The sequence below is a fragment of the Geotrypetes seraphini genome, chromosome 14, assembly GCF_902459505.1.
Source record: "Geotrypetes seraphini chromosome 14, aGeoSer1.1, whole genome shotgun sequence".
Lineage (NCBI taxonomy): Eukaryota > Metazoa > Chordata > Amphibia > Gymnophiona > Dermophiidae > Geotrypetes > Geotrypetes seraphini.
Window position 1 is genome coordinate 2889143 of NC_047097.1, and position 25961 is coordinate 2915103.

Here is a 25961-nt window from a genome sequence, read left to right on the forward strand (position 1 = left end):
CTGCTCCAAGTGGGCGCCTATGGCAGGATGTAAAGGTGCTCACCCACTAGGTACTTATGCAGAGTGGAAGGCTGCTCCAAGTGGGCGCCTATGGCAGGATGTAAAGGTGCTCACCCACTAGGTACTTATGCAGAGTGGAAGGCTGCTCCAAGTGGGCGCCTATGGCAGGATGTAAAGGTGCTCACCCACTAGGTACTTATGCAGAGTGGAAGGCTGCTCCAAGTGGGCGCCTATGGCAGGATGTAAAGGTGCTCACCCACTAGGTACTTATGCAGAGTGGAAGGCTGCTCCAAGTGGGCGCCTATGGCAGGATGTAAAGGTGCTCACCCACTAGGTACTTATGCAGAGTGGAAGGCTGCTCCAAGTGGGCGCCTATGGCAGGATGTAAAGGTGCTCACCCACTAGGTACTTATTCAGAGTGGAAGGCTGCTCCAAGTGGGCGCCTATGGCAGGATGTAAAGGTGCTCTTCCCTATGTACTTATGCAGAGTGGAAGGCTGCTCCAAGTGGGCGCCTATGGCAGGATGTAAAGGTGCTCACCCACTAGGTACTTATGCAGAGTGGAAGGCTGCTCCAAGTGGGCGCCTATGGCAGGATGTAAAGGTGCTCACCCACTAGGTACTTATGCAGAGTGGAAGGCTGCTCCAAGTGGGCGCCTATGGCAGGATGTAAAGGTGCTCACCCACTAGGTACTTATGCAGAGTGGAAGGCTGCTCCAAGTGGGCGCCTATGGCAGGATGTAAAGGTGCTCACCCACTAGGTACTTATGCAGAGTGGAAGGCTGCTCCAAGTGGGCGCCTATGGCAGGATGTAAAGGTGCTCTTCCCTATGTACTTATGCAGAGTGGAAGGCTGCTCCAAGTGGGCGCCTATGGCAGGATGTAAAGGTGCTCACCCACTAGGTACTTATGCAGAGTGGAAGGCTGCTCCAAGTGGGCGCCTATGGTGCTCACCTAGGGTGCCTGTGGCAGAGGGGAAGGCTGCTCTGTGACAGGATGTAAAGGTGCTCTTCCCTATGTACTTATGCAGAGTGGAAGGCTGCTCCAAGTGGGTGCCTATGGCAGGATGTAAAGGTGCTCTTCCCTATGTACTTATGCAGAGTGGAAGGCTGCTCTAAGTGGGCGCCTATGGCAGGATGTAAAGGCGCTCACCCTGGGTACCTGTGGCAGGGAATACAGATACGCATCGTCTCGCAGCTGGGCCTGTGCTTTACAGCAACCTGATTCTTGGCCGCTCCTTGCTGGAGGAGCGGCGGGGTCGGAGGAGGCGGAGCTGCGGCTCCCCGAGCTCGAGATTTCTGCCGTTGGCTCCTTCCATCCCGGCTCTGTCTCTCTGTAACCGGCGGCGCCATGTCCCGCCTGGTGAGACCTGGGCCGGGCCGTGCTTTGCTCGCGCTTCGCGGGTGGCCGAGGAGGGCCGAGCGGCTCCAGCCCCGCAGCTCTGTCCCGGCGGCCTCCGGGCGGCTGCTCGGCCTAGGCCTGGGCCTGGGCCTGGTTGTTAGCGTGAGGGCGGCCGAGTGTGAGAGCGAGGAGAAGGCGGGAAAGAGGCGCCAAACCTTCGCCAGGGCCATCGCTCAGAGCCGGGACCTGCTGCAGAAGATTAAGGTGGGGGCAGATGTTAACGGCGGGGACCGGGCTGGGCGGTTGCTGTAACCCGCACGTTTCCTCTTTCAACACTTATTGGTGGTTATCAATGAACGAAAAGCTTCGGGAGAAAATTAGTGTTACACTGTGTGCTGCTTTAATCAAACATTTTGCTCCCCAGTGTAGTAAAAGCAATATGGTATGCACGTAGGGCATAAAAAATGTGAGAGAGCACGTGGGTCTGCAAAATAACCCCCCCCCCCCCCCAAAAAAAAAAAAAAAAAAAAAGTCACTCCCCTTTTGTGTGCCAAATGGTTTCAGCGCAGGTATTAACTTTTGTTGAAAAACCATAATCACAGATTCCATTAACTGCATGTTGTGTACTCCATAGCTGTGGGAGGGGGCCTATTAGACTATGGGGACATTTTTTTAATGTGTGGGGTCAAGGAAAATGTTTAGAGGGGGGGAAGAGGTATCAAATCGGGATAAGTAAACTTTCCTGTCAGTGCCTGAGCCAGTCATCACTCAGGCACTGACAGGACAGTTGACATTTAACACTGAGCAGATTACTGCATTAATTTGTATGCTCATTACTTAAAGCATGCCCAAGCAATTTTTTGTGCAGTTTAGAAATAGAGTGAAGAAAGTACTGTGAACCTTTGAGCACCAGCACAGGGTTTGGGGTGGTTGTTTTTTTTTTTTAATGTGCAAGTCCGTGCCCACATGCAACTCAGCAGTCCCAACTTTTTGAAAAGATTAGGGGTGCTACACATAAGGAAATTACCCTTCCCTGGATAGTCAAGGAGTTTTCTCAATTATTGGGGGTGCTCAAGCACCAAACTGCCAGCAACTTCTGTTTGTTTGTTTTTTTGCTCTATGGCACCTACAGAGCTGGCACCTCTGGTACCAACACCTTTGTTTCAGCTAATAGCCCCCAAACCTCCACCCCACCAAACTAACCTTTTCTTTTGGCCAGACGGTCTTGCCCGTCCAGCCGGCAGGCCCGCCTTGTCGAAATGAGGTGGGCCCGGCCCATCCCGCCGAAGCCTAAGGCCTGATTGGCCCAGGCTCTAGAAGCCTGGACCAATCATGCCTTAGGCATAGCGGGTCTGCCCATCCCCACTTAATCTAAGGCCTGATTGGCCCAGGCTCTAGAAGCTCTAGAAGCCTGGGCCAATCAGGCCTTAGACTTAGAGGGGATGGGCGGACCCACTATGCCTAAGGCCTGATTGGTCCAGGCTTCTAGAGCCTGGGCCAATCAGGCCTTAGGCTTCGGTGGGATGGGCCAGGAAGGGGCGGGCCCGCCTCATTTCAACTAGGCGGGCTGCTGGCTGGACGGGCAAGACCGTCTGGCCAAAAGAAAAGGTTAGTATGGTGGGGTGGAGGTTTGGGGGCTGTTAGCGTCGGGGGGAGGGTGCGTCTTCGGGCAGGAAGGATTGGGCACCCTCCTGCCAGCGATCGATATTGTGGGGGTGGCATCTTCTGGCAGGAGGGTTTTGGCACCCTTCTACCAGCGATCGGTAGTGTCGGGGTGGGAGGGAGATCGGTAATGTCGGGCCCGCCTAAGGCCCTTAGGCGAGCTTAGGCGTCTTGCGGGTCTCCCTAGGCTCCCAGAGGCGCCTTCAATATAGGCGGCCTGCCTGGGGAGCATTTTTTTAAAAAACGTGCATCCCGATTGGCTGATTAGACAGCTGTAGGACGCCTACAGCTGCCTAAAATCGGGACGCACTTTGGAGAATCAGGCCCTTTGTATCTGCGCTCAGTTACTAATAGTTTTGTTAGCATGGATTTAAATGTTCAACACAGCTTGTGTGTAGAACCCGTTTTTGCGTAAGGTGTTATAAAATTGTGCACTAAAACCAAGCTAACTGGTGCACAAAACCTAGTACACTACACTTTGAGGCTTCAGGATTTGTTAAACTGTAATAGCTGAACTCTGGAATAAACACAATAACCTCCCGCTATGGCTTTGGTGCATTTGCCATAGAGCCCGTAGGGCTAGATTTACTAAAAGGCATTTGTATATAGTAACACATATTAACTCATATTTTGTAAACACTTGGAGGCTGGTTTTTTTGCCTGCTTTTACTCCACTTCTTATTTGTTTGATTCTTAACAGTTTATAAAATATATACAGTTATTAAGGTTTTGTGCTGTTTGTTTTAACATTATGGGTAAGGGGCCTAAGAGGAATTAAATGTCTTCCATTCCCCATTAAGTTCAAATTTATTCGACTTTGATGAATCGCTTATTTAGTTTTACTAAGCGAGATACAAAAATTAATAAAATATAAACATACTAGTCTTTAAGCTCGTTACATTAACGGGTGCTAGAATAGATGTGTCTGTCTGTCTTTCTCTCTCTCGCTCCATGGCCGCTTTCTGTCTGTCTGTCTGTCTTTCTTTCTCTCTCTCTCTCTCTCTCCTTGGCCGCTTTCTGTCTGTCTGTCTTTCTGTCTCTCTTTCTCCTTGGCCGCTGTCTTTCTGTCTCTCTCTCCTCAGCTGTCCACCACCTCCCCTCCTTGCCTGCTCCCCCTGTCCAGCAGTAGTGCTTTCTTTCTGTTTCTCTCCTTGGCTGCTGTCTGTCTGTCTTTGTTTCTTTCTGTCTCTCTCTCTCTCTCTCTCTCTCCTTGGCTGCTGTCTCTGTCATTTTTTCTTTCTTTCTTTCTGTCTCTCTCTCTTCTTGGCCGCTGTCTGTCTGTCTTTCTTTCTTTCTGTCGCTCTCCTTGGCCACTTTCTGTCTGTCTTTCTTTCTTTCTATCTCTCTCTCCTTGGCCGCTTTCTGTCTGTCTGTCTGTCTTTCTTTCTTTCTATCTCTCTCTCCTTGGCCGCTTTCTGTCTGTCTTTCTTTCTGTCTCTCTCTCTCTCCTTGGCCACTTTCTGCCTTTCTTTCTTTCTCTCTCCCTCACGCTATCTTTCTTTCTTTCTCTCTCTCTCCCTTCTGGTGTCTGTCTGTCTTTCTTTCTGTCTGTCTCTCTCCATGGCCCCCTTTATCTGTCTGTTTTTATTTATGTCTATCTCTCTCTCTGGCCCCATCTGTCTGTCTGTCTGTCTGTCTGTCTCCCATCCCTCCCCCTCCACTTCCATGTGCAGCAGCAGCAGCAGCATTTTCCTGCTTCTTCACTTTCTTATACAGTAGTACCTCGGTTTGCGAGTGTTTTGCAAGATGAGCAAAACATTCGCAAAATCGGTGCCTCGGAAACCAAGCCTCGATTTACGAGCGCCCCCTGCGATCCGGCACCACCCCCCCCCCCCCTGCGATCCGGCACCCTCGCGAGAATCTCGGAGAGAACGGGAACCCGAAGGCCTTGAGCAAGCGCAGATGCTCAAGGCATCGGGCACTGGTATGTCCTGTGCGTTGGTACCAGTGCCGGTGCCAAACGGGGGTAAGAAATGTAATCGGATGGGTGGGTGGATGCCTGGGGAATGCCGGATCGTGGCGGGGAGGGGGTGCGACGCGAGCGGGGGGGTCGCTGGATCATGGGGGGGCGAAACAAGTGGGGGGGATGGTGGATCATGCAGGGGGGAGCCTTCATGAGTGGGGGGAGCAATGCCGGTTCTTGGGGGGGGGGGAGCAGTGCCGCTGGCCTCGGGGGGGGGGAACATATCAAAGCAAGTTTCCATTATTTCCTATGGGGAAACGAGTATTTTGGTTTACGAGCATGCTTCTGGAACGAATTATGCTCGTAAAGCAAGGTACCACTGTATTTACATCCTGTAATTCTTACCCAGCATGGGAGGACTCATTCATTCAACTAAACACCTCTTCTGACAGCCGGACGCCTCGCAGTACCCGCACCCTGTCCGTCTCGTTCAGGCCGAAGGACACCCTCCTGCCGTTGCTCTTGCCGCCACCTATCACCACCTATCTCTATACGGGGAGCATGACTCAAACAAATAGTGCTGGAGCCCCCTCGGGATCAGACAATTTTGGACCTGATACTCACCAATGGAGATAGTGTCACAGAGGTTTCGGTAGGTGATGTGTTGGCCTCCAGCGACCACAACATAGTGTGGTTTCACCTCAGGAAAGGAACCACTAGGTCGAACACATCAACAAAGGTCCTTAACTTTAAGGGCACTAACTTCAAGAGCATGGGAGATTTTGTCTATGAGGCACTGCAAAACTAGGAGGCAACAGATAATGTGGAGGTAATGTGGTCAGCTCTGAAATCTACCCTACAAGAAGCAACCAACCTCTATGTAAAAGCTGTGAGTAAACGACAGAGAAATAACAAACCCCAGTGGTTCTCTGCGGAGATCTCGGAACTCGTAAAACAGAAGAAAAGAGCATTTGTATCCTACAAACAATCATAACGACTAAAAGTCAAAGAAGCCTATCTAGAGAAATCTAGAGCTGTCAAAACAGCGGTCAGAAACGCCAAACTTCGGATGGAAGAAAAGTTAGCTATGAATATTTAAAAAAGGGATAAATCCTTTTTCAGGTATGTTAATGATAGAAAGAGGAATGCAGACAGGATAGTGCGCCTAAGGAAACCCGACGGTACCTATGCAGAATCGGACTCCGATAAAGCCAAACTGCTAAACAAATACATCTGCTCAGTCTTTACCTGTGAGGCACCGGGATCCGGTCCACAGCTGCAAACAAGGGAGAGCTCAGAAGATCCATTCAGGAATTTTGAATTTACTACCAGCAGCATCTACCAAGAATTATCAAGGCTAAAAATGAACAAAGCCATGGGACCAGATAAATTGCACCCCAGAGTGCTTAGGGAATTGAGAGATGTCCTGGCAGAACCGTTAGCTGCGCTCTTCAATCTTTCCCTAAGCACGGGAAAAGTTCCATTAGACTGGAAAACAGCTAACGTCATTCCGCTTCACAAAAAGGGATGCAGGTCAGAAACTGCAAATTACAGGCTGGTAAGTCTTATATCAATAGTGTGTAAACTTATGGAAATGTTGATTAAACACAAATTAGATATGGTTCTGGACGATGAGAGGCTGAGGGATCCCCATCAGCATGGATTTACAAAGGGAAGATCTTGCCAATCCAATCTAATCAGCTTCTTTGACTAGGTAACAAAAAAACTGGATAAGGGAAAGTCCCTGGATGTAGTGTATCTGGACTTCAGTAAGGCTTTTGATAGTGTCCCACACTGTAGATTATTGAACAAGATGAGCTCGCTGGGACTTGGAGAAACATTAACTGCATGGGTTAAAGACTGGATCAGTGGCAGACTTCAAAGGATGGTGGTAAATGGCACTCCCTCCGAAACGTCGGGAGCTCATTCCTGGGTCCAATCCTATTTAATATCTTCGTACGGGATCTACCTCAGGGACTTCAGGGTAAAATTGCATTATTTGCCGATGATGCTAAATTATGTAATGTGGTAGGCGGAGGTACTGTACCCGACAGTATGACACAGGACTTACTTTTACTGGAGAAATGGTCTACTATTTGGCAGCTGAGCTTTAATGCCAAGAAGTGTAAAGTTATGCACCTTGGTAGCGGAACCCTTGCAGAACCTACACTCTGAACGGTAAGACCTTAACTAGAACTGTTACTGAACAGGACCTGGGAGTAATCATTAGTGAAGATATGAAGGCTGCCAATCAAGTGGAGAAAGCTTCATCCAAGGCTAGACAGATGCTGGGTTGCATCCGGAGAAGTTTTGTCAGCCGTAAGCCCGAAGTGGTGATGCCGCTTTACAGGTCAATGGTGAGACCACATCTGGAATGCTGTGTTCAATTTTGGAGGCCACATTATCTAAAGGATGTGTTGAGAATGGAGTCGGTTCAGAGATTGGCCACTAGGATGGTCTCGGGACTCAAGGATCTCCCATATGAAGAACGGCTAGGTAGTTTGCAGCTATACTCTCTCGAGGAATGCAGAGAGAGGGGAGACATGATAGAAACGTTTAAATATGTTACTGGCCATATGGAGATGGAAGAAGACATCTTTTTCCTTACAGGACCTACGGCGACAAGAGGGCATCCGCTAAATATCAGGGATGGGAGATTTTATGGGGACATTAGGAAGTATTTCTTCACCGAAAGGGTGGTTGATCATTGGAATAATCTTTCACTCCAGGTAGTAGAGGCCAGCAACGTACTCAATTTTAAGAATAAATGGGATAAACATGTGGGTTCACTTCAAGGAAGTGCTTAGGGGGGTGGGCAGACTTGTTCGAGTGGGCAGACTTGTTGGGCCGTCGGCCCTTTTCTACCATCATACTCTATGTTTCTATGTCACACCACAGGAGATAAACCATCGCGTTAAGCACCGCACACGCTGTAAACTGCCGCATGTACCGCAAACCGAACACAGTCATGGAGGCACAAATCACGGAGACAGGGATCATGCTGTTGTAAGTGCCCATGTGCGCTTAGGGTTTTATTATAGAGGATATTTTTACACACTATTTAAAATTTAAAATAATGGGGTAGACAATTAGACATACAGACCAACTAATACAAACGGGGAGAGGGGATAGAACTACAATTAAGTATTTTTAAAATTCAGAGGAGAGACATATATGGTAAAAACAGTAGGATGGGAAATCTAAAAAAAGAAAGGAAAAGAAAAAAAAAAAGAGTGCAATTAGAAAAGGAATTTTATATAAAAACCGAACGTATTTTAAAGGTTTAAAGCATCTTTAAAAAGGAAGCTTTTTAAATTACTTTTAAAACGGGCCAAATTGTTTTCCTCTCTTAAATGTCGTGGCATAGCATTCCAAAGCTGTGGCCCCATCACTAAGACTATATCGTGTCGTTGTGTCCCGATAACTTTCAAAGAGGGGACTGTTAGGAGCTTTTGATTTATAGACCAAAGTGAACGTCAAACTCACCGGTCTATAATTTCCTGGATCACCTCTGGAACCCTTTTAAAAAATCAGTGTCATGTTGGCCACCCTCTAGCCTTTCGGTACTATGCTGGTTTTTAAAGAAAAATTACAAATTACTAACAATAGCACTGCAAGTTCATTTTTCAATTCTGTCAGCATTCTGGGATGTATACCATCCAGTACAGGTGATTTGCTACTGTTCAGTGTGTCAAATTGACCCATTACATCATCCAGTGTTACAGAGAGTTGTATGAGTTTCTCTGATTCATCAGAATTGAATACAGTTTCTGGCACCAGTATCTCCCCCACATAGTCTTCCCCGAGAGCCCCTTTTATCCCTCGGTCATCTAGCGGTCCAACTGATTCTCTTCCTGGCTTCTTGCTTTTAATATACCTAAAAAGTTTTTACTGTGTGTTTTTGCTTCCAGCACAATCTTTTTTTCAAGATCTCTCTTTACCTTCCTTATTAGCGCCTTGCATTTGACTTGACATTCCTTGTGTTTACAATTATTTTCAGTTGGATCCTTCTTCCACTTTCTGAAGGATTCTCTTTAAGCTTTAATAGCTTCCTTCACCTTACTTGTTAACCACCCTGGTTGCTGTTTGGTCTTCATTTCCTCCTTTTTTAATACATGGAATATATCTAGTCTGGGCTTCCAAGATGGAATTTTTAAATAACATCCATGCCTGAAGTATATTTTTGACCTTTGCAACTTCACCTTTAAGTTTCTTTTTTATCATTCTCCTCATGTTATCATAGTTTCCCTTTTTAAAGTTAAGTGCTGTTGTATTGGATTTCCTGTGCAAACTTATTCCAGGAATTATATCAAATCTGATCATGTTATGATCCCCTTTATCAACACCATTACCTCCTTCACCAATTCATGTGCTCCACTAAGAACTAGATCTAGAATTGCTTCACCTCTTGTAGGTTCCTAAACCAGCTGCTCCGAAAAGCAGTCTTTGATTTATCAAGGAATTTTATCTCTCTATCATGCCCTGATGGTACATTTACCCAGTCAATATCGGGGTAGTTGAAATCACCCGTTATTACTGTGTTACCCAGTTTGTAAACCTCCCTAATTTCTGATAACATTTCAGCATCTGTCCATTGCTAGTCAGGCAGATGGTAGTACACTCCTATCACTATCCTTTTCCCCCTTATACATGTAATTTCTACCCATAGGGATTCCAAGGTGTGCTTCTGCTTCTGTAGAATTTTTAGTCCATTCGATTTAATGCCCTCCTTAACATATAACGCTACACCTCCACCGATTCAATCCACCCTATCTCTATGATATAACTTATATCCCAATATGACAGTGTCCAATCAGTTACCTTTCTTCCACCAGGTTTCAGAGATGCCTATTATATCTATATTTTCATTTAGTGCTATATATTCTTACTCCCCCATCTTGTTTCTTAGGCTTCTGGCATTTGCATACAGACATTTCAAACAATGTTTGTTATATCTCTTTACAATTTGCTCAGCATAAAATAAAATGAATCTATTTCACTTTCAACCCAATCCTGCAAGTTTATTACAGATCTAATAAATGGCCTAGCTTCTACTCTGCTTTTCCACCTGACCATAAAAACAACATGCTAGCAAAGCAGGTTTTATAAATTGCTATCAGCTATCACATTTAAATCACCTTCATACTAATTCAAGAAACCATTCTTTCCCATTTTTATTGTCAGAAAATACGCATAAATCAATATTGTCTTTACTTTATTTCCATTCATTCGTGTGGACTACTATGTACAAGAAAGATGTGCAAAGGGCAAAGCAAGTTTCTTCTTTTAGTTAGCCCAGTGGTCCATATCCATTTCTTCTATCCCTTTTATTCAAGATTTACAAAATCATGAGTCATACTCAAATACTGTTGATTTCTGGTTTTTCCTGCTGACCAAGTCTCCACTCCCTGTTATGCAAAATCAGAGATTTGTTGTAGAAAGTGAAGAGGTAAGATGGTTCTCTTGGCGAGAATTTATAAATCCCTGTCAGGCATTTCAAATCTTGTATTTTGGTTAGGTTGTAAGTGTTTTGTTTAAAGAAATTAGCCACATCGTTTGAGAACCAAGGGTTTGGTTCATCGCTGACAGCTGATAACACTACCCTTCCATTAGAGCCCTGTGCTAAAGCTCAGAGCAGGGTTGCCTAATGCAAACATAGTATTTAAATTTATGTTTATTGAAAATTTCCAATACATACAAATATAACAGTTCAAGAAACAGTGTTTAACTGAACAAGGACATGTATCATCCAAATATCTATCCATTCTCTCCCATCCTACCCCAATCCCCACCCACCCTCCCTACCATAGCAACCAGCAATAATAAGAATCCCAAATCCAGTGTGCCATATTAAGAAGAATTCAGGGGTTTAACAAATGACCGCGAGCTTTATGAGTCAAAGTTATCCAAAAAGGCTCCCAGCAAGAACGAAACATTCGTCCCGGCACTGTGTCCAATGATGACAAAGAAAGACATTCCATAGATGCCTGCTGTATCATTAAAGTATGCCAGTGGGAGAGAGTAGGTGGTTCCTGTGTAATCCAACAATGCAAAATAGTTTTCTTCCCCAACAGAAATGCAAATATAGTATAAAAGATTTGCTGTCCAGGGCAGCAAACAAATGGACCGAGCACAAAAAAAGTGTGAGGCAACATGGGAGAGCATGCTGGATTTACAAGCATGTGATTCTGTGCAACTATGTCATGCACACAAAAATGTTGTATTGGTACTGGTAGAATCACCTGTGCATACGTATGACAGAATGTTATTCTTTGCACACAGTTTTTGCATTGCCAGTATTGATTCCTAGAATAGCATTGTGCGATATGTGTAGATAATTATCGTAATTTTCGCTCCATAAGACGCATTTTTTCCCCAAAAAAAAGTGGGTCAAGAAGTGGATACGTCTTAAGGAGCGAATACAATTTTTTAAACACCTCTGCTCGCCCGGTACCTTTTTAAAAATGCTCTCTCTCGCGCTTATCCGCCAACTACTCCTCCAAAGAACGGCGAGCTGCGGTGCTGGCCGATTTGGTTTCAGGGTTACTGAAGCACGAGGAGTTATTTCCTTGCCAGTTTGCCATGAGTTCGCCCGGGGGCCATGGAGGCAAGCCTCACCTGCATCGTGTGCCTCTGCCTCTTGGAGGAGCCCGTAATAATCCCACTCTGCTCGCACAACTTCTGCAAGCTGGATTGGAGCCAGAGTTTCCTCTGCTCTGGATCCTCCCTCCGAAACTGGTCCTGAGTCAGACGTCGTCTTTGATGAGTGGATCGTGGGGCGCTGTGGGCCAGTCCCAGCTACTTCTTGATTGCGCGCCACTTCCCGCTTGTGCTAGTCGATGGACTGCAGCCTCCTCATGATATAGGGGCCAGCGGCACACAAGCGCAGTCCTGCATGGGCCCGCATGCCGTCAGTTTTTGCGAGGCCCGCGAGAAGTGGCGCATGACCATGCAGTAGCGCGCTTGTGCACCAGTGGCCCTGACATAATGAAGAGGCTGCAGTCCAGCAACTAGCATAGACCTGGGCCGTGGCCAGTAGCCCCTTCATTCCCTGGCCGTGGAGACACAGGTGCCGTGCCTCCTCTGCCACAAAGTTAGCGCCATGCCGGGGGACGCCTTCAGCCTGCCCATGCTGGCCAAGGTGGTCAAACTGATCAAGCTGGGAGTGGCAAGCAAAGACAGCGGGGGTGGGATGGGGAGGCGAAGGCTCCCGGGCTGAAAGGCTCTTTCTGCCCCAAGCACCCGGGCCATAGCCTGCAGCTCTTATGCAAAATGTGCATTAGAGAGAGGCTTTTAAATAGACTGAGATTATTATGCTTTACTCTGAGATGTTTACTGTGTTCTCCTTACTATCAGGTGAGAAAGTCCTAAAAGGTTAAAGGAGGTAATACATTTAAACTGATGCACATTAAATTTGCTGGTCAAATATTAGTGCCTCACAAGCTGGCTTCTTTTTAAATTAGTCAACAATTCAGCAGTTATTAATTTTGCCATTTCAAACGCTGTGTAAACATGAATGAACTTGGAAGGATGGTTGTTGATGCCAAATAAACTCGGAGACAATTTGACTTCCTGCTCACTATCGATTTTCTCTTTCTTTTGCTGTTGGCTACAGCAGGATCACAAGGACCATAATGCACTATATTGCAGAGCTGAAGAAAGGGTATTGAGAGGAAGGGAGACAGCCCCTATTCTTAATCTGGCTAATCTGGAAATGGTGATCACTGAAGAGAATGGAGCTAAGTGAAGAAAAAGAACTAAAGAAAAAGTGACAGAAATAGTGGTTGTTGACAAACTCAAAGAATGTAGAGAAGTTCACATAGGACTTTAATCTTGCAGAAAAGATGCTATTGGAATGTCTTGGAAGAAATGTCGCTTTATTTTCCTTTTACTGTTTGTAACTGTTTGTTGCAGGGAAGGGGGGCAGGGTGCAGAGCCTGGCAAGGAGTGTGGGGTGTGGTTGCAGAACCTGGTATATATTAGTACACAATTTGGTTCAGAATGGTTTTTCTTGTTTTGCTACTGTAAATCTAGGGTGTGTCTTATGGAGCGAAAAATACGGTAGTCCTGGCACTTGTCAGATTGCAACAATCCAGCATTTACTCTTTGTCCAGCATGATTCCCCTCATCTCTTGTCTTTTTGTTTTGTTAATACATTTTTTCATTGAAGTTGTAAAAAGTTAAGCCATCTTAAGCTCACAGTAAAGGGAAGAAACAGGCATGAAAACCTCAGCAACTTTACTGCAGAAGAACAAGCTAATTTTTTGTTCCTCTTTAGACCTTGCATTAAGGCTCTAGAGTTGTACATGTATTTCGTTTTCTTGTCTTCTGTGTACTTCTTTGCATCTGCGCTGAATAGTTAATACCTTCATTACTTTGGGAGTTTAATTAGTCATATTCTGATGTCTACCTAAGGCTTTGTGCTCAGTAAGCTTGTGTACAAAACTTATTTCTACATAGGGCAAATGCAAAATTATGTGCAAAAGCCTAGCATACTTTTCTGCATCGGTCAAATTTGCTTTTTCTGTTCATCAAATAAATCTTACGTGCCTTTAGTTGTCTGTCCTCTTCATTTTGCGTTGACCATCAGAGGGTCGCTGTACAAGTGTACTGTGGGAGAGATGCAGAAAAGCTCCCGATTCAACTGCACATAGATATCTGAGCATTTTTACTATAAGTATAATCAGGGCTGGCTCAACTTATGGGTAAGGTAAGGCCCTGACGCAGGGCACCAAAATCCAAGTCCTGACTTGTCATAACAAACTTTATCTTCTTATCAAAATGCAGAAATGCAGTTTTTCAAGGTATGGAGAGACAACCTACAAACTGTGTATGCAAGAAGCCCTGGAGGAATGTGTTGCTCTAATAACAGAGGAAGTTATACTCTTCTTTACAGGATGAATCGGGAGTCCCTGGGATAGTTGTGGGAGTCTCTGTTGATGGAAAAGAAGTGTGGTCAGAAGGTGAGGACTGGCACTTTTATTTTCTAATTGTTTTTCTGTTGTTAGTTACTGACGTAAATTGCTTACTCATTTTTAAATTCTAACTTTTGCAAAGATAAATTTTTCCTTCCTAAGATGAATAACTTAGATATTTTTCTGTAGCTATCTTTTTATTGCACTTCAGAGGGAGGGGCCTTAGGCACCTGGGCGAATCAGGACCTTAGACCTCCTTCCCAGTGCATCCTGGGATGCACTGGGTGTGGCCTGACTCCGATTGGATTGGATTGGATTAATATATTTTAGTTCATTTGCATAACATGAATAGTTATACATTTTCATCTCATTTGCATATGCATATTCATGTAGTGACTCAATTGCATATAATGAATATTAATATAGGCTGGGTCTTAAACATCTTGGGCCAATCAGAGCCTCAGGCCCTTCGCCAGATGCATCAGGAAGGGTCCTAGGGCTCTGATTGGCCCGGACATTGGGCCTTAGGCATCCGGGCCATTGGGTCTTAGGCATCTGGGACAATCAGAGCCTTAGGGCCCTCCCATAGGAGGAGCCTTAAACATCTTGAGTCAATCAGAGCCTCAGGCCCCTCTCCGGTGTATCCCAAGATGCACCAGGAAGGGGAATACCCAATTTAGACAATGCAGCAGCAGCTGCAACGAAGAGGTCGGTCTCCGTCCTGCCGGCTCATCTGTCAGGTAAGGGGGAGGGGTGTCACTACTAGCAGGAGAGAGTGGGCATATCTTCCTGCGGGAGGGAGGGTGCATTCCGGTCAGGTAGGATTTTTTTAAAAATTATTTTTTTATTTGTAGCAGGAGAGAGTGAGCATCTGTCCTGCTGCTGGGGGGGGGGGGGGGCGTTTGGGTCTGTTCAGGCAGGATTATTTTTAGTGCAGCAGGAGAGAGTGGGCATCTCTTCTGCTGCCAGGGGTCGCAGCCAGGATGTTATGGAAGGGGTGTTGTGATGCAGCGGAAAGAATGGTCATCTCCCGCTGTATCACAACACAGTAGATCTATGCAAGAAAAAAACTGAATACTCTTCCAATTAACTCAGCCTTTGGTTAATTTAGTATCTGATTTGCATCTGTTAATGCAGTTCAAGGGTTTTGAAGAATAGATGTCTTTAATGCCATGAGTCACCTCATGAACGGTTTTCTTATTCACATCTTAATCTAATTACCTGACTGGTATTCTGGAGGACAGAATCCAAGCATTGGTCTTCTGCACTACCATCAGACCACATCTGGGGGACAGAAAACCCGAGCATTGGTCTCCTGCAGTACCATCAGACCACATAATGCTGGCCTTAACATGAATGTTTTTTCTTTTTGTTCAAGGTTTGGGCTTTGCTGATATAGAGAACCGTGTACAATGCAATCCAGCAACAGTCATGCGAATTGCCAGCATCAGCAAATCTCTGACTATGATGGCTGTCGCCAGGCTGTGGCAAGAAGGAAAGCTGGACTTGGATGCACCCGTGCAGAAATATGTTCCTGAATTTCCAGAAAAAGAGTTTGAAGGGGAAAAGGTGCATCTGCACTACTCGTTTTCACTGTAAAATTAATATAGTAGTACTCTATGACCCTTGATAAGATTATATTAACAACATGTTCTTCAAGGGCCACAGTCCAGTTGGATTTTCAGGATTTCCCCAAAGAATATGCATGAGATCTTTTTGCATGCACTGCTTTCATTGTATGCTAATAGATCCCATGTATATTCATTGGAGAAATCCTGAAAACCGGACTGGATTGCGGCCCTCGAGGAGGGACTTTGACACCCCTGTTCTAGTGCAATAGGTGTGTCATTCTGGACAGATGGATAATATCCATTGTTCATGAGCTGTGCAGAAGGAATCCACTCCAGCTTTTGAATCCCTCCTCCACTAGAGGGCTCTGCTACCCCCTTGAGTTTTTCCTTCTGCATGTGAGATGAGATGGAAGGAGTCATTTTAATAGCTCTGCTTCTTTCTTTCTTTTTTTTTTGTCTTTTTCACAGTATTTTGATTGATTTCAGTGCTAAGAGCTCCCCTATTCAAGGGTCCATCTCTGCCTGCATGGAGGAGAAGCAGACTGAGGTCTGCAGCTGACAAGCCAATCCCTCTGTTGGCCAGCCTCCAGAAACCTTTTGGAGCTCAGGGTCTGTTCTTCTTATAGCATTGATCACCTACTGCATCACAGGGGCTTGAGCGCAGGCTGTCAGGCATCTTTAGGGGGCTCCATGGGGTCTCATAGAGTGCCAATTGCGTTTTGCCTCCCCCATTTTTGTGTCCGCGGGTCTGCGGGTTTCGAGGCTGTCAGACACTGGCAGACTGGCAGCCCAAAGATTCAGCACTGGAAGAGCGGTCTGTTTGAAGCAGTGATTTCTTCTTTCAGATCCAGCTACCTTTGAAGCTAAGGCCGGCTGCAGCACATTTCCAGCACAGGGCACAGTGAGTAAGGCTGTTTCAGTTATGAGGAAAATCGAGGGAGGGTTACTTTACGGCAGTGGTGGGAGGGAATGGGTATCCCTCCTGCTGATCTTCAATTTGGGGTCTTTATTTTTTCATTTGTAGGTTTATTCTGTGCATGTGCCGATCGCTATCATTCAAATTTAGCGACGCTCTGCAAACATCATTTTCATGTGTGTTTTTTAAAGAATGGCTCATCTTTTTGAAATCGTTACAGTAACGGTTGCAACAGCTGCCCATCAGATTTTACTGCCAGCATTTGAGAATGTTCCCCTTACAGTCCGTGCCACCTGAAGATTCAGATTCAGACATATGCTCCATATACTTCGTTGTGCCCTCAAAATTCTCAGATGATTGAAGACCTCTTTCGGATCCTATGTTATATGGCGACAGTACAGTCAGTCATAGCAGTGGTAGCTCCAGGGGAGTTTCAGGCCTCTCTGGATTTGACAGAGGCCTATCTGCACATTCCCATATTTCCAGACCACAGAGAGTTCCTGTGGTGTCATGTCCTGGAAAACCATTGTCAGTTTTCAGCCCTTCCATTTGGACTTGAAACAGCACCTCGCTCGTTCTCCATCTGCACTGTCCATCTGCACATGATGGGCTTGCCAATTCATCCATAATTGGACGACTGGCTGATCAGAGCTCCATCATTCCCAGAAGGAGAGCAAACAGTGGATCATGTGGTCCGGGTCCTGCAGAACCTGAGTTGGATAGTGAATTTCCAAAAGAGCCAACTGATTCTGTCACATTCTCTGGAATGCCTGGGGGGGAGGGGGGTGTCTATTTCAACAAGGCAGATGATCGTGGCTGAATAACAGAGGAACGCAGACAGTTTTGCTCACAGATAATGAGCTTGCTGGCCAAACCAGCTCTACCCATGTGGCATTGCCTCCATCCACGTGCTAGGGTCTATGGTGGCCACAAAAATTGTGGCTCCTTGTGTGAAGGCTCACATGTCCTCTCCAGAAAGCATTACTATCTCAGTGGTCATGTCAATCGGATTCCCTACAGATGCCTCTACCATAGACACCAGTAGCCCGGGCCAGTATTTACTGGTAGCTTCACCCACAAGTGTTGTCAAGGGGCACACTCCTCCAAATATCCACCTGGGTAATTGTGACAATGGAGCCCAGCCTGTTTGGCTGGAGGGGTTCACTGCAACTGACACCTAAGTCAGGGGCATTGATCAGCCTCCCAAAGTAGGTGGTTGATTAGCAGGCTAGAACTTTGAGCCATTTGACTAGAGTTGCAGAAGGTGCAGAATAGTCTGCAGGAACACGTGGTCCAAGTCTTCTCAGACAATGCAACAGCGGTGGCATATATCATTCACCAAGGAGGCACAAAGAGTGTCTAGCTGGGTCTGGAAGTTTGCTTGCTGTTCAAGTGGGCGGAGATTCATTGTCAGGCTCTCAGCAGTGCATGTAGTGAGATGGACAACGTCCAAGCCAATTTCCTCAGCAAACAAACACTGGATCTGGGTGAGAGGACACTGTCTACAGCAGCCTTCCAAGCTGTCGTTCGTTGCTGGGGTCGCCTAACATTCGATCTCAATGGTGACAGCAACAAAAAAGAAGGTGGACAGATTCTTCAGTTGGAGATCTGAGCCCAGAAGCTTGGGGTCTGGGGACACTGGTCCATCAGTGGTTGAAGAGCGAGCTCTTGTATGTATTTCCTCCGTGGCCCATGATAGGCCAGATTATCCATAAGATTGCAAGCCATCCAGGAGCAGTCAGTCATTCTGGTAGCTCCAGATTAGCCTCACAGACCATGGTGAGGAGACCTAGTGTGTCTTCAGACAGGTGCAAGTCTCAGACTAAAAGTACAGCCAGACCTTCTTTCTCGGGGGCCAGTTGGTCCATAGAAGTCCAGATCGCTTTGCTCTTCCAATATGGCTCTTGAGTGCGCAAGGGATACTTGGAGATAGTTATTGCTGGTCCGCTCAGATCCAAAAAGTCTATGATGGTATCTGCTTATGCTAAGGCATGAGAAACTTTCCACACTGGGCATTAAGGAAAAGGAGGAGCCTTTCTCTGTTCTGATCTCCCTGATGTTAGCCTTCCTTCATGTGGGCTTTGACAAGGGGCTTACAGTGGTGTCCCTCAAAGTCCAAGTAGTAAAATAGAAACATAGAAAATGACGGCAGAAAAGGGCCACGGCCCATCTAGTCTGCCCACACCAATGACCCACCCCCTAACTTCTTTCATGAAGAGATCCCACATGCCAATCCCATCTTTTCTTAAAATCTGGCACACTGCTGGCCACAATTACCTATAGTGGAAGATTATTCCAGCGATCAACCACCCTTTCGGTGAAGAAATATTTTCTGGTGTCGCCATGAAATTTCCCACCCCTGATTTTCAACGGATGCCCTCTTGTTGCCGTGGGTCCTTTAAGAAAAGAGAGATCTTCTTCCACCTCGATACGGCCTGTGACATATTTGAACGTCTCAATCATGTCTCCCCTCTCTCTGCGTTCCTCGAGTGAGTATAGCTGCTACTTACCCAGCCGTTCCTCATAGGACTCTTGTTTCAGGTCATGAGGCCAAAAGGCTTCATTGGAGTCTCATTTGAACACAGCCATATTCCTAAAGGGGACATTGCCTCTTAGGCTCTCGATAAACTCCTATTCCCTACATAGAACCTTAATGTGGTTTGCAATGCCTCAGCCAAGCTCCATTTGAGCTGCCGAGGGAAACGTCTTTGTTGGATCTGACGCTCAAGATGGTATTTCTCATGATCATTACCTCAGTGGGAAGAGTCTCAAGAGTTGCTGACTCTTATTTGCAGAGTTTTTCCTCAAATTCAGAGGCCAGAGTTTCTCTGTGCACCGTTCCATTCCTTTTGCTGAAGGTTGTTTCGGCTTTCCATGTCAATCATGAAGTTAGGTTGCCGGTGTTCCAGTCCATGAGTTCTAAGAAAAAGGACTGGATTCTGAAAACATTTGATGTGAAAAGAGTGCTCCTCCAATATCTTGAGGATGACAATAAGTTCAGGCTATCTGACCATTTTTTTGTGCTTAGTATTCAGACTAGATACAATGCACCAGCCTCTGAGGCCACAATCTTTAGATAGATTCATAGGGCCATTTCGTCAGCATATAGTGCCTGTGGAAAACTATCACCAGTTTCTATAAAGGTGCATTCCACTAGAAGTGTGACTTCATGAGCGGAAGCTTAGTTGGTCTTCTCTGAGGAAATTTGTAGGGCAGTGACTTGGACCACTCTACATACATTTTCCAAGTTTTACGGAGTGGATATAGTGACAAGGGAATACTGTCCTTGGGTCCTCAGTGTTATGAGCTGGCCAGTGGTCCCACCCTAGATTTCTGGGACTGCTTTTGTACATACCATCAATTCAGAATGACATGTCTATTGCACTAGAAAAAGAGATTAGGTTCTTACCTTGCTAATATCTTTTCTAGTAGATAGGTGTGTCATTCTGGAGCCCCGCCCTGTCCGTTATCTCCTGTGTCTACCTACTATCTCTATCAGAAAGTTCAGATCCACATTGATATTTGCATGTCAGTCAGTCCTTCAGGGTATAAAGCCAAATTATTGATATAACACTTTATACTTGTGCCACATAAATTTTTCTGATTTGATTGTTTAATGGCAATGTTTAACCATGTTTATTATGATTTCAGAGCAGAACGGAGTTGTAGTTCAGTGAGTTTCCCTGTACCCCTCCTTCACAGGTGTTTCTCTATGGGCCTATTGCCTGCTTTGGTACAAACTGAAGGGGGCATCAGAGCCCTCTATTGAAGGAGGAGGGATTCAATAGCTGGAGTGGATTCCTTCTGCATGGCTCGCGATCAGTGCGATATAACCCATCTGTCCAGAATGACACACCTATCTACTAGAAAAGATATTAGCAATCTAAGAACCTAATTTTTTTTTGTTGGTTTTTATTGTCTTGTACTTAACAGGTTTCAAAAAAGAGAACAATGCATCTCACAATTTTATCAGTCTTAAATGATGAGAAATACTATTCTAGAAATGTTGGTATTTCTTATTTGAAAAATCTAAAAGCATAGGCTTTGATATACAGCATAGTTTAAGTGGGCAGGAGAGGCTCCTATATGTTAAAACCATGCTCAGCATACTGGCCACCGATATTCAGTAGCACTTTAACCAGGCAGTGCTGGTAAATATCAACCCTGACTGCTGCATTGTTGGATTAATGTCCAGGAGGAATTGCCAGTTATCCAGGTATAGGTGATATTCAGTGCTGTTGTCAGGACTACCATTTATGCGTTCCTTTGCCTGCTTAGCAATGCAGATGCCGGCGTGAATTCCAGCTTTAGAATCATAGGGTCAAAAAATGCAAAATTTAACAATCCATCCACAAAAAAACAAAAATAGCACCATAAGAAAGGTTGACCCTAGATATTAGTGCTGGTACTCAAACATATCGTAGTATTAAATATCTAGGCTTAATTCTCGTAGTTGTCAGCGGCTTAAAAACTACTGACCATCATAGGATGAATATTGGCCCCATAATTACTACAAAATCCCTTATGAGGAGAACACCCAAAAAAAGATCAGGCATACTGTGAATTTTGACCCTCTCTATTCTCAGTCTGAATACAGTATAACAAAAACTGTCAGCCTTCAGAAACAGACTTCTTTTTTGGTGCTCTTGAAATGAGTGATTCTGCTTTTGTATTTCCCAGTCCTTGTGAGTGATGAATGATACTAGCAGTGATGTCTATGAAACACATCTTCTGCTACTGTTTTTGACTTTGCTGGCCAATGAGATCTCTCCCCTTGTTTTGTATCATTTCTTTAGTGCCAGTTCATGGATATACTTGGGCACTTTGGCCCAAATTTTCTATAGTGTGCCATAACTTAGGTGGCAGTAGGTGTACTACTTAATTGTTTTAATTGGTGATAAACGGCACAGTAATGGACTGCGTTGTTTAAATCTTTAAAAAATGTAGGTGCTTGCAAGTGCCTACAAACGATGGCATCCAAATCCTGTCCATAGAGGCACCTACTACCACCTACAGTAGGTCATGGTTTACGCTGGAAAAGGACGCAGGCACCGGTAGGTGCTTATATGGATGTGATTCTCGTAAAAAAAAAAATAGGCGCTAGAAATGTAGGCCTGTAAAACACTGACCTGCATTTCTGGCATCTACTTGAAGGTGGCCGTGATTCTCTAAATGGCGCTGTCGTGTGATTGACAAATGATCAGTGCCATTTAGAGAATCCAGCCCTTTGTGTTGAAACATGCTTCTGTGAAAGTGGTTCTTGTCCAGCTGCATAGTTCTGTATTGCCCACCTCTTAGTACTGGAAGGCTGAGCACTGGAGGGAACTGGAAACAGATGTACCATCCTACTTGAACATTTTGCATTCAATTATTTTTAGTATTTCACAGATGGCGAAAGTATGCTTTAGAATTTTAACATTCCCAACCTTAAATTCCTTTGAGCAATATTGTTCAAGACCTATTTATTGGACAGGCCAAAACCTGCTTTAGGATTTCTCTGTTTTACAAAGTGTAATTGTACTATTGATTTATTAATAGGTTACCATTACAACAAGGATGTTAGTTTCGCATTTAAGTGGAATACGTCATTATGAGAAAGATGTCCAGGCGGTACGAGATGAAAAGGCCAGCAAGGCTTCAAAACGAATCAGCAGTGCGCCTAATGTGAGAGCTAACGTGGAGAAAGACTCTAAGAAAGAAGTAAAAGGCATTGCTAAAACTGATGCTGTGGAAATTAAGCCAAAAGAAGACAATGACAACAAAGAGTCCAATTTCAAATTGGCTAGGAAAAAAAGGGAGTTTGACCGAGAAGAATATTACTTGAAAGAAAAATTTAAAACTGTAATTGATTCTCTGGAGTTATTTAAGAATGATCCGTTGGTCTTTAAACCAGGTAAGTTCTAGGTTCTCTGAGCAACCAAAATGATTATGTAAAAATGATTTCTTTACAGTGGACATTTTAATGCAGGAATATCAAACTGCAATCTTGGCCACAAACTGGTCAAATTTTCAGGGAACCCTAATAAATTTGAATTAGGGAGATCTGCTGGATCTCTCATTCATATTCATTAATTAAGCCAAACATGAGCTATTTACTGTTACCAGAAATTAATTCTTTTAATAAATCATCATTCTACCACAACCCTTAGTTATTCAAAGTATTCATATCATCACTATATCATAAATATTATAAACATTTTAAATATTTTCAACTCGTGAACTATTATCACACTTCCAACACATTCACAAACCCATTCATACTAAATTTACAGTCCTGTGTCGGGCTCTATGATTACTGATATATAAAGCTGTGGAGAAGTGAGAAGAAAGAGGGGAACAGTGAACGGTGACTGAGGAGATCTGTAGAATGACAATTGGTGCCGGTTTACTGTCTTGAAACTTTTTGAACAACACCCCTCTTTTGAAGTGAAACCATTTATTGGATAAAACACAAATGATAGCTGTTGCTATATAAATTGCTGCTATAGTGTGATTGAGTAAATTTAGTGTGAATATGTTGTGAAAACTAACTAATCAATTAGGTGCTAACAATCAAGGACAAATTCCAGGAAGTTCTGCTTCTCGCAGCGAGTGGTGGACTCCTGGAACGCTCTCCCGGTGGAGGTTGCTAAGTTTTGAGGGCGAGTTAGATGCACATCTCCTCGAAAGATGCATAGAAGGATACGGGTGACTAAGTTTTCGCCAGGTTACACCTGGCTGGGCCTCCACGTGAGCGGATCGCCGGACTTGATGGACCTAAGGTCTGATCCGGAGATGGCAGTTCTTATGTTCTAATTGGCACTAATTTCGGGTTGTGTACATCTGGCCTATGCCCTATCCACAACATGGGCACCTAAATTTCATAGTATGCAACTCAAAGGGGGCGTGGACATGAGACGAGTTTGGGTGGGACAGGGGCGTTCTCAGAAATCAGGCGTGATATTATAGAATACTTGGATTTGCATGCCCACAACTAGCATCAATCAGGCAGCTGATTTTGGCAGGCATCAGCTGCCATGCCCAAAGTTAGGTATAGGAAGCACAGAATATTATTTTAGTGCAGATCTTAACGGTGCTTAACATTGAATGCCAATTGCTGAATCTAGCCCATAATACATAATTAAGGTGTGGAATCTGTTGCTAGAGGATGAATTCAAGATCACTAACAGCAGAGTTCAGGAGAAGTTTGGACAAGTTCCTGGAGGAAAAGGCTGTGAAAAATCATTAGCCAAATAGCTATTGCTTAATCCTTTGCAAAAAGCTATAAAAAAAATTTGATCTACATTTTGGGATCTGCCCAGTATTTATAAGCCAAGCTGGCAATTATCTGAGACAGGATGTTCGGCTCGATGGATCTTGTTCTGACTTGGCATCGTTTACCTTGTGTTCCTTGAAATTCATAAATAAATAGATTAAAATATTTGGGGATTTCTTTTCTTGAATAGGAGATTTTGTGATTGCATAAGACTTTCTGCATGTTAGATGCTTTAAATTTGTAAACCTTTCATGGATAGATAGTAGATAATGAAAGTAACAGACCATCTGTTCCAGTATTTTGTCCATGTTACTAATGATATATTCCAACTGCTAGCCATTGAGCATATCTGCACAATTTTTCCTTTATTTTTCTCTTATTTCTGTCCTAACAAATTAACCCTCATATATTTTCAAGGAAGTCAGTTTTTATACTCGACTCATGCCTGGACCCTGGTGAGTGCTGTTGTAGAGCGAGCATCTGAGCAGAAATTTGTGGATTATATGAAGGAAATGTTCCATGACCTGGGTATGCACACCACTATTCAAGAAGAACATGAGCCCATAATTTACAATAGAGCAAGGTAAGTGGGAATACAAGCACTAGATTTCATATCTGTTGCCTCTGGACAGATCTCACTGTAAAGGAGGGTAAATTGGTCAAGACGGATATTCCTGTTGCATTAGAAAGCAACAGGATACAGTTTCTATCTACAATGAAGCTCTTCAAATGACTTACCCTGGGACTTATGCAAATTCTATAGCATTGTATTCCAAAGCAATAAGAACCTGAGCAAAGAACTCTACGCATCTTTAGACTTTGGTTGAATTCTTTGCTCAGGTTCCTATTGCTTTGGAATAAGGTGCCATAGAATTAGCATAGGTCCCAGAAGGAAAAATGGCCAGACAATAAACTTACAAGAAAAACAAAAAACAAGACGGATACTCGCCTCGCAACAAAGTGAAAATATACAACAAAAGAGGCGAGTGAGATGTCTAAACCACCGGAACAGTTACTCTAATTTTTGGACTTGATCTAAATAAATGTAAGTCCAGTGCGGTTACATGATTGGGAAATCAAATAGGTTTCCCAATCAAGTAACCTTACCTCGATTTCACTGAACATACTGTAATTTATGGACTTGATTTAAATAAATGTAATTGTTCTGGTGGTTTAGACATCTTTCTTGCCTGTCTTGTTTTATATATTCAGACTATATACATACAATGATACTACAGGGTCAGTCATTTGAAGAGCTTCATTGTAGATAACGCACTGCAACAGGAATATCAGTCTTAACCAACAGGTATTTACCCTCCTTAATGCGAATTCTGTAGAGAACCTAATATTGTTCAACTCCTCCTCCTCACTCCAGTGTGCAGGCTGTTCAAGCCATCCGCTTTGCAGGGAATCATTACAGGATCCCTCTAAGAATTAAAGCTGGAGCCACCCCAGGCCTCTGCCATGCAGTACTCGCTCCTGAGCAGCAAAGAGGCGCAGGCAACATGCTTTCCCTCAAATCTAGACATTACCAGGATGCTAATTGACCACTGGGAGGTCTCTGAGGATAGCCAAATCTATGACAAAGCTCCACCCAATTGCCAAATCTATGACAAAGCTCTACCCAGTTGTGCTAGATTTCCTCAGTCTTATTCTCAACAGCAAAGTTATTGGAGCTTCTCTGTTCTGCTTGCATTTATTTTTTTTATTTTTCAGGGTTTTCTCCCTTAATCAAGGCTTTTAGTGCTGCAGAGGCTGTTTGTTCTCCTAAGATATCTCTGGCTGCGAGAAGATACAGACTGTCAGAGCAGAGATCTGTAGCTCACAGGCATACTCTTGGGATGATTCCTGTATGGCCAGCCTGCATTAACAGTCTGGAGGCTCAGGGACCATTCCCTTGGGAGCAGGCTCGCCTCAGGTTTCGTCCGCAGTGGGCTTGAGCACAGGCTATACAGATTTTGTAGCAGTTTTGTACCATAATTGGGGCAAACTGCATTCCTCCCCTCACAACGTCATGCAGGCTCTGGTGGGGATCTGAGGGTCTGGTCCCTTGGGGAGACCGGACAGCAGTCTGAAGAAACAAGCTGGTTTTCCTTTGTCAGGTTTGCCTGAAGCAGAAATCTTCTCATACCTCTGAATAGAGGTTCTCTGCCTCCACATGCCATTTTAGGTGCTAAAATCACTATCATGGCGGCCATCTTGGATTTCCCAATTTGACTTAAAAAAACCTCTATCTGCCTCAAACCCCCTTGTTTTTGATGTAAAAGGGTATAGAGGTACTCCTCAGGTGGAGATCCTTTGGATTCATGCTGGATGTGCAGCGGGTGCCTGTCTAAGGGAGGTCATTGTTCCATGTGCGGTGTGGCATGTGATTGGGGAGGAGGGGCAGGAGCTTTGGGCT

General features: G+C 44.6%; 1 protein-coding gene across 1 annotated transcript in view; it reads left to right on the forward strand.

Annotated features, from left to right (window-relative positions):
• Positions 1 to 1069: 1069 nt before the first annotated feature.
• Positions 1070 to 25961, forward strand: part of LACTB (lactamase beta) — a 50810-nt gene continuing 25918 nt past the window's right edge. The window contains exons 1-5 of the mRNA XM_033920928.1: positions 1070 to 1602; positions 13800 to 13866; positions 15197 to 15387; positions 21844 to 22198; positions 23978 to 24143. Coding sequence (XP_033776819.1) covers positions 1348 to 1602; positions 13800 to 13866; positions 15197 to 15387; positions 21844 to 22198; positions 23978 to 24143 — 1034 coding nt within the window. The 5' untranslated portion in view covers positions 1070 to 1347. The remainder of the gene's footprint in view (positions 1603 to 13799; positions 13867 to 15196; positions 15388 to 21843; positions 22199 to 23977; positions 24144 to 25961) is intronic.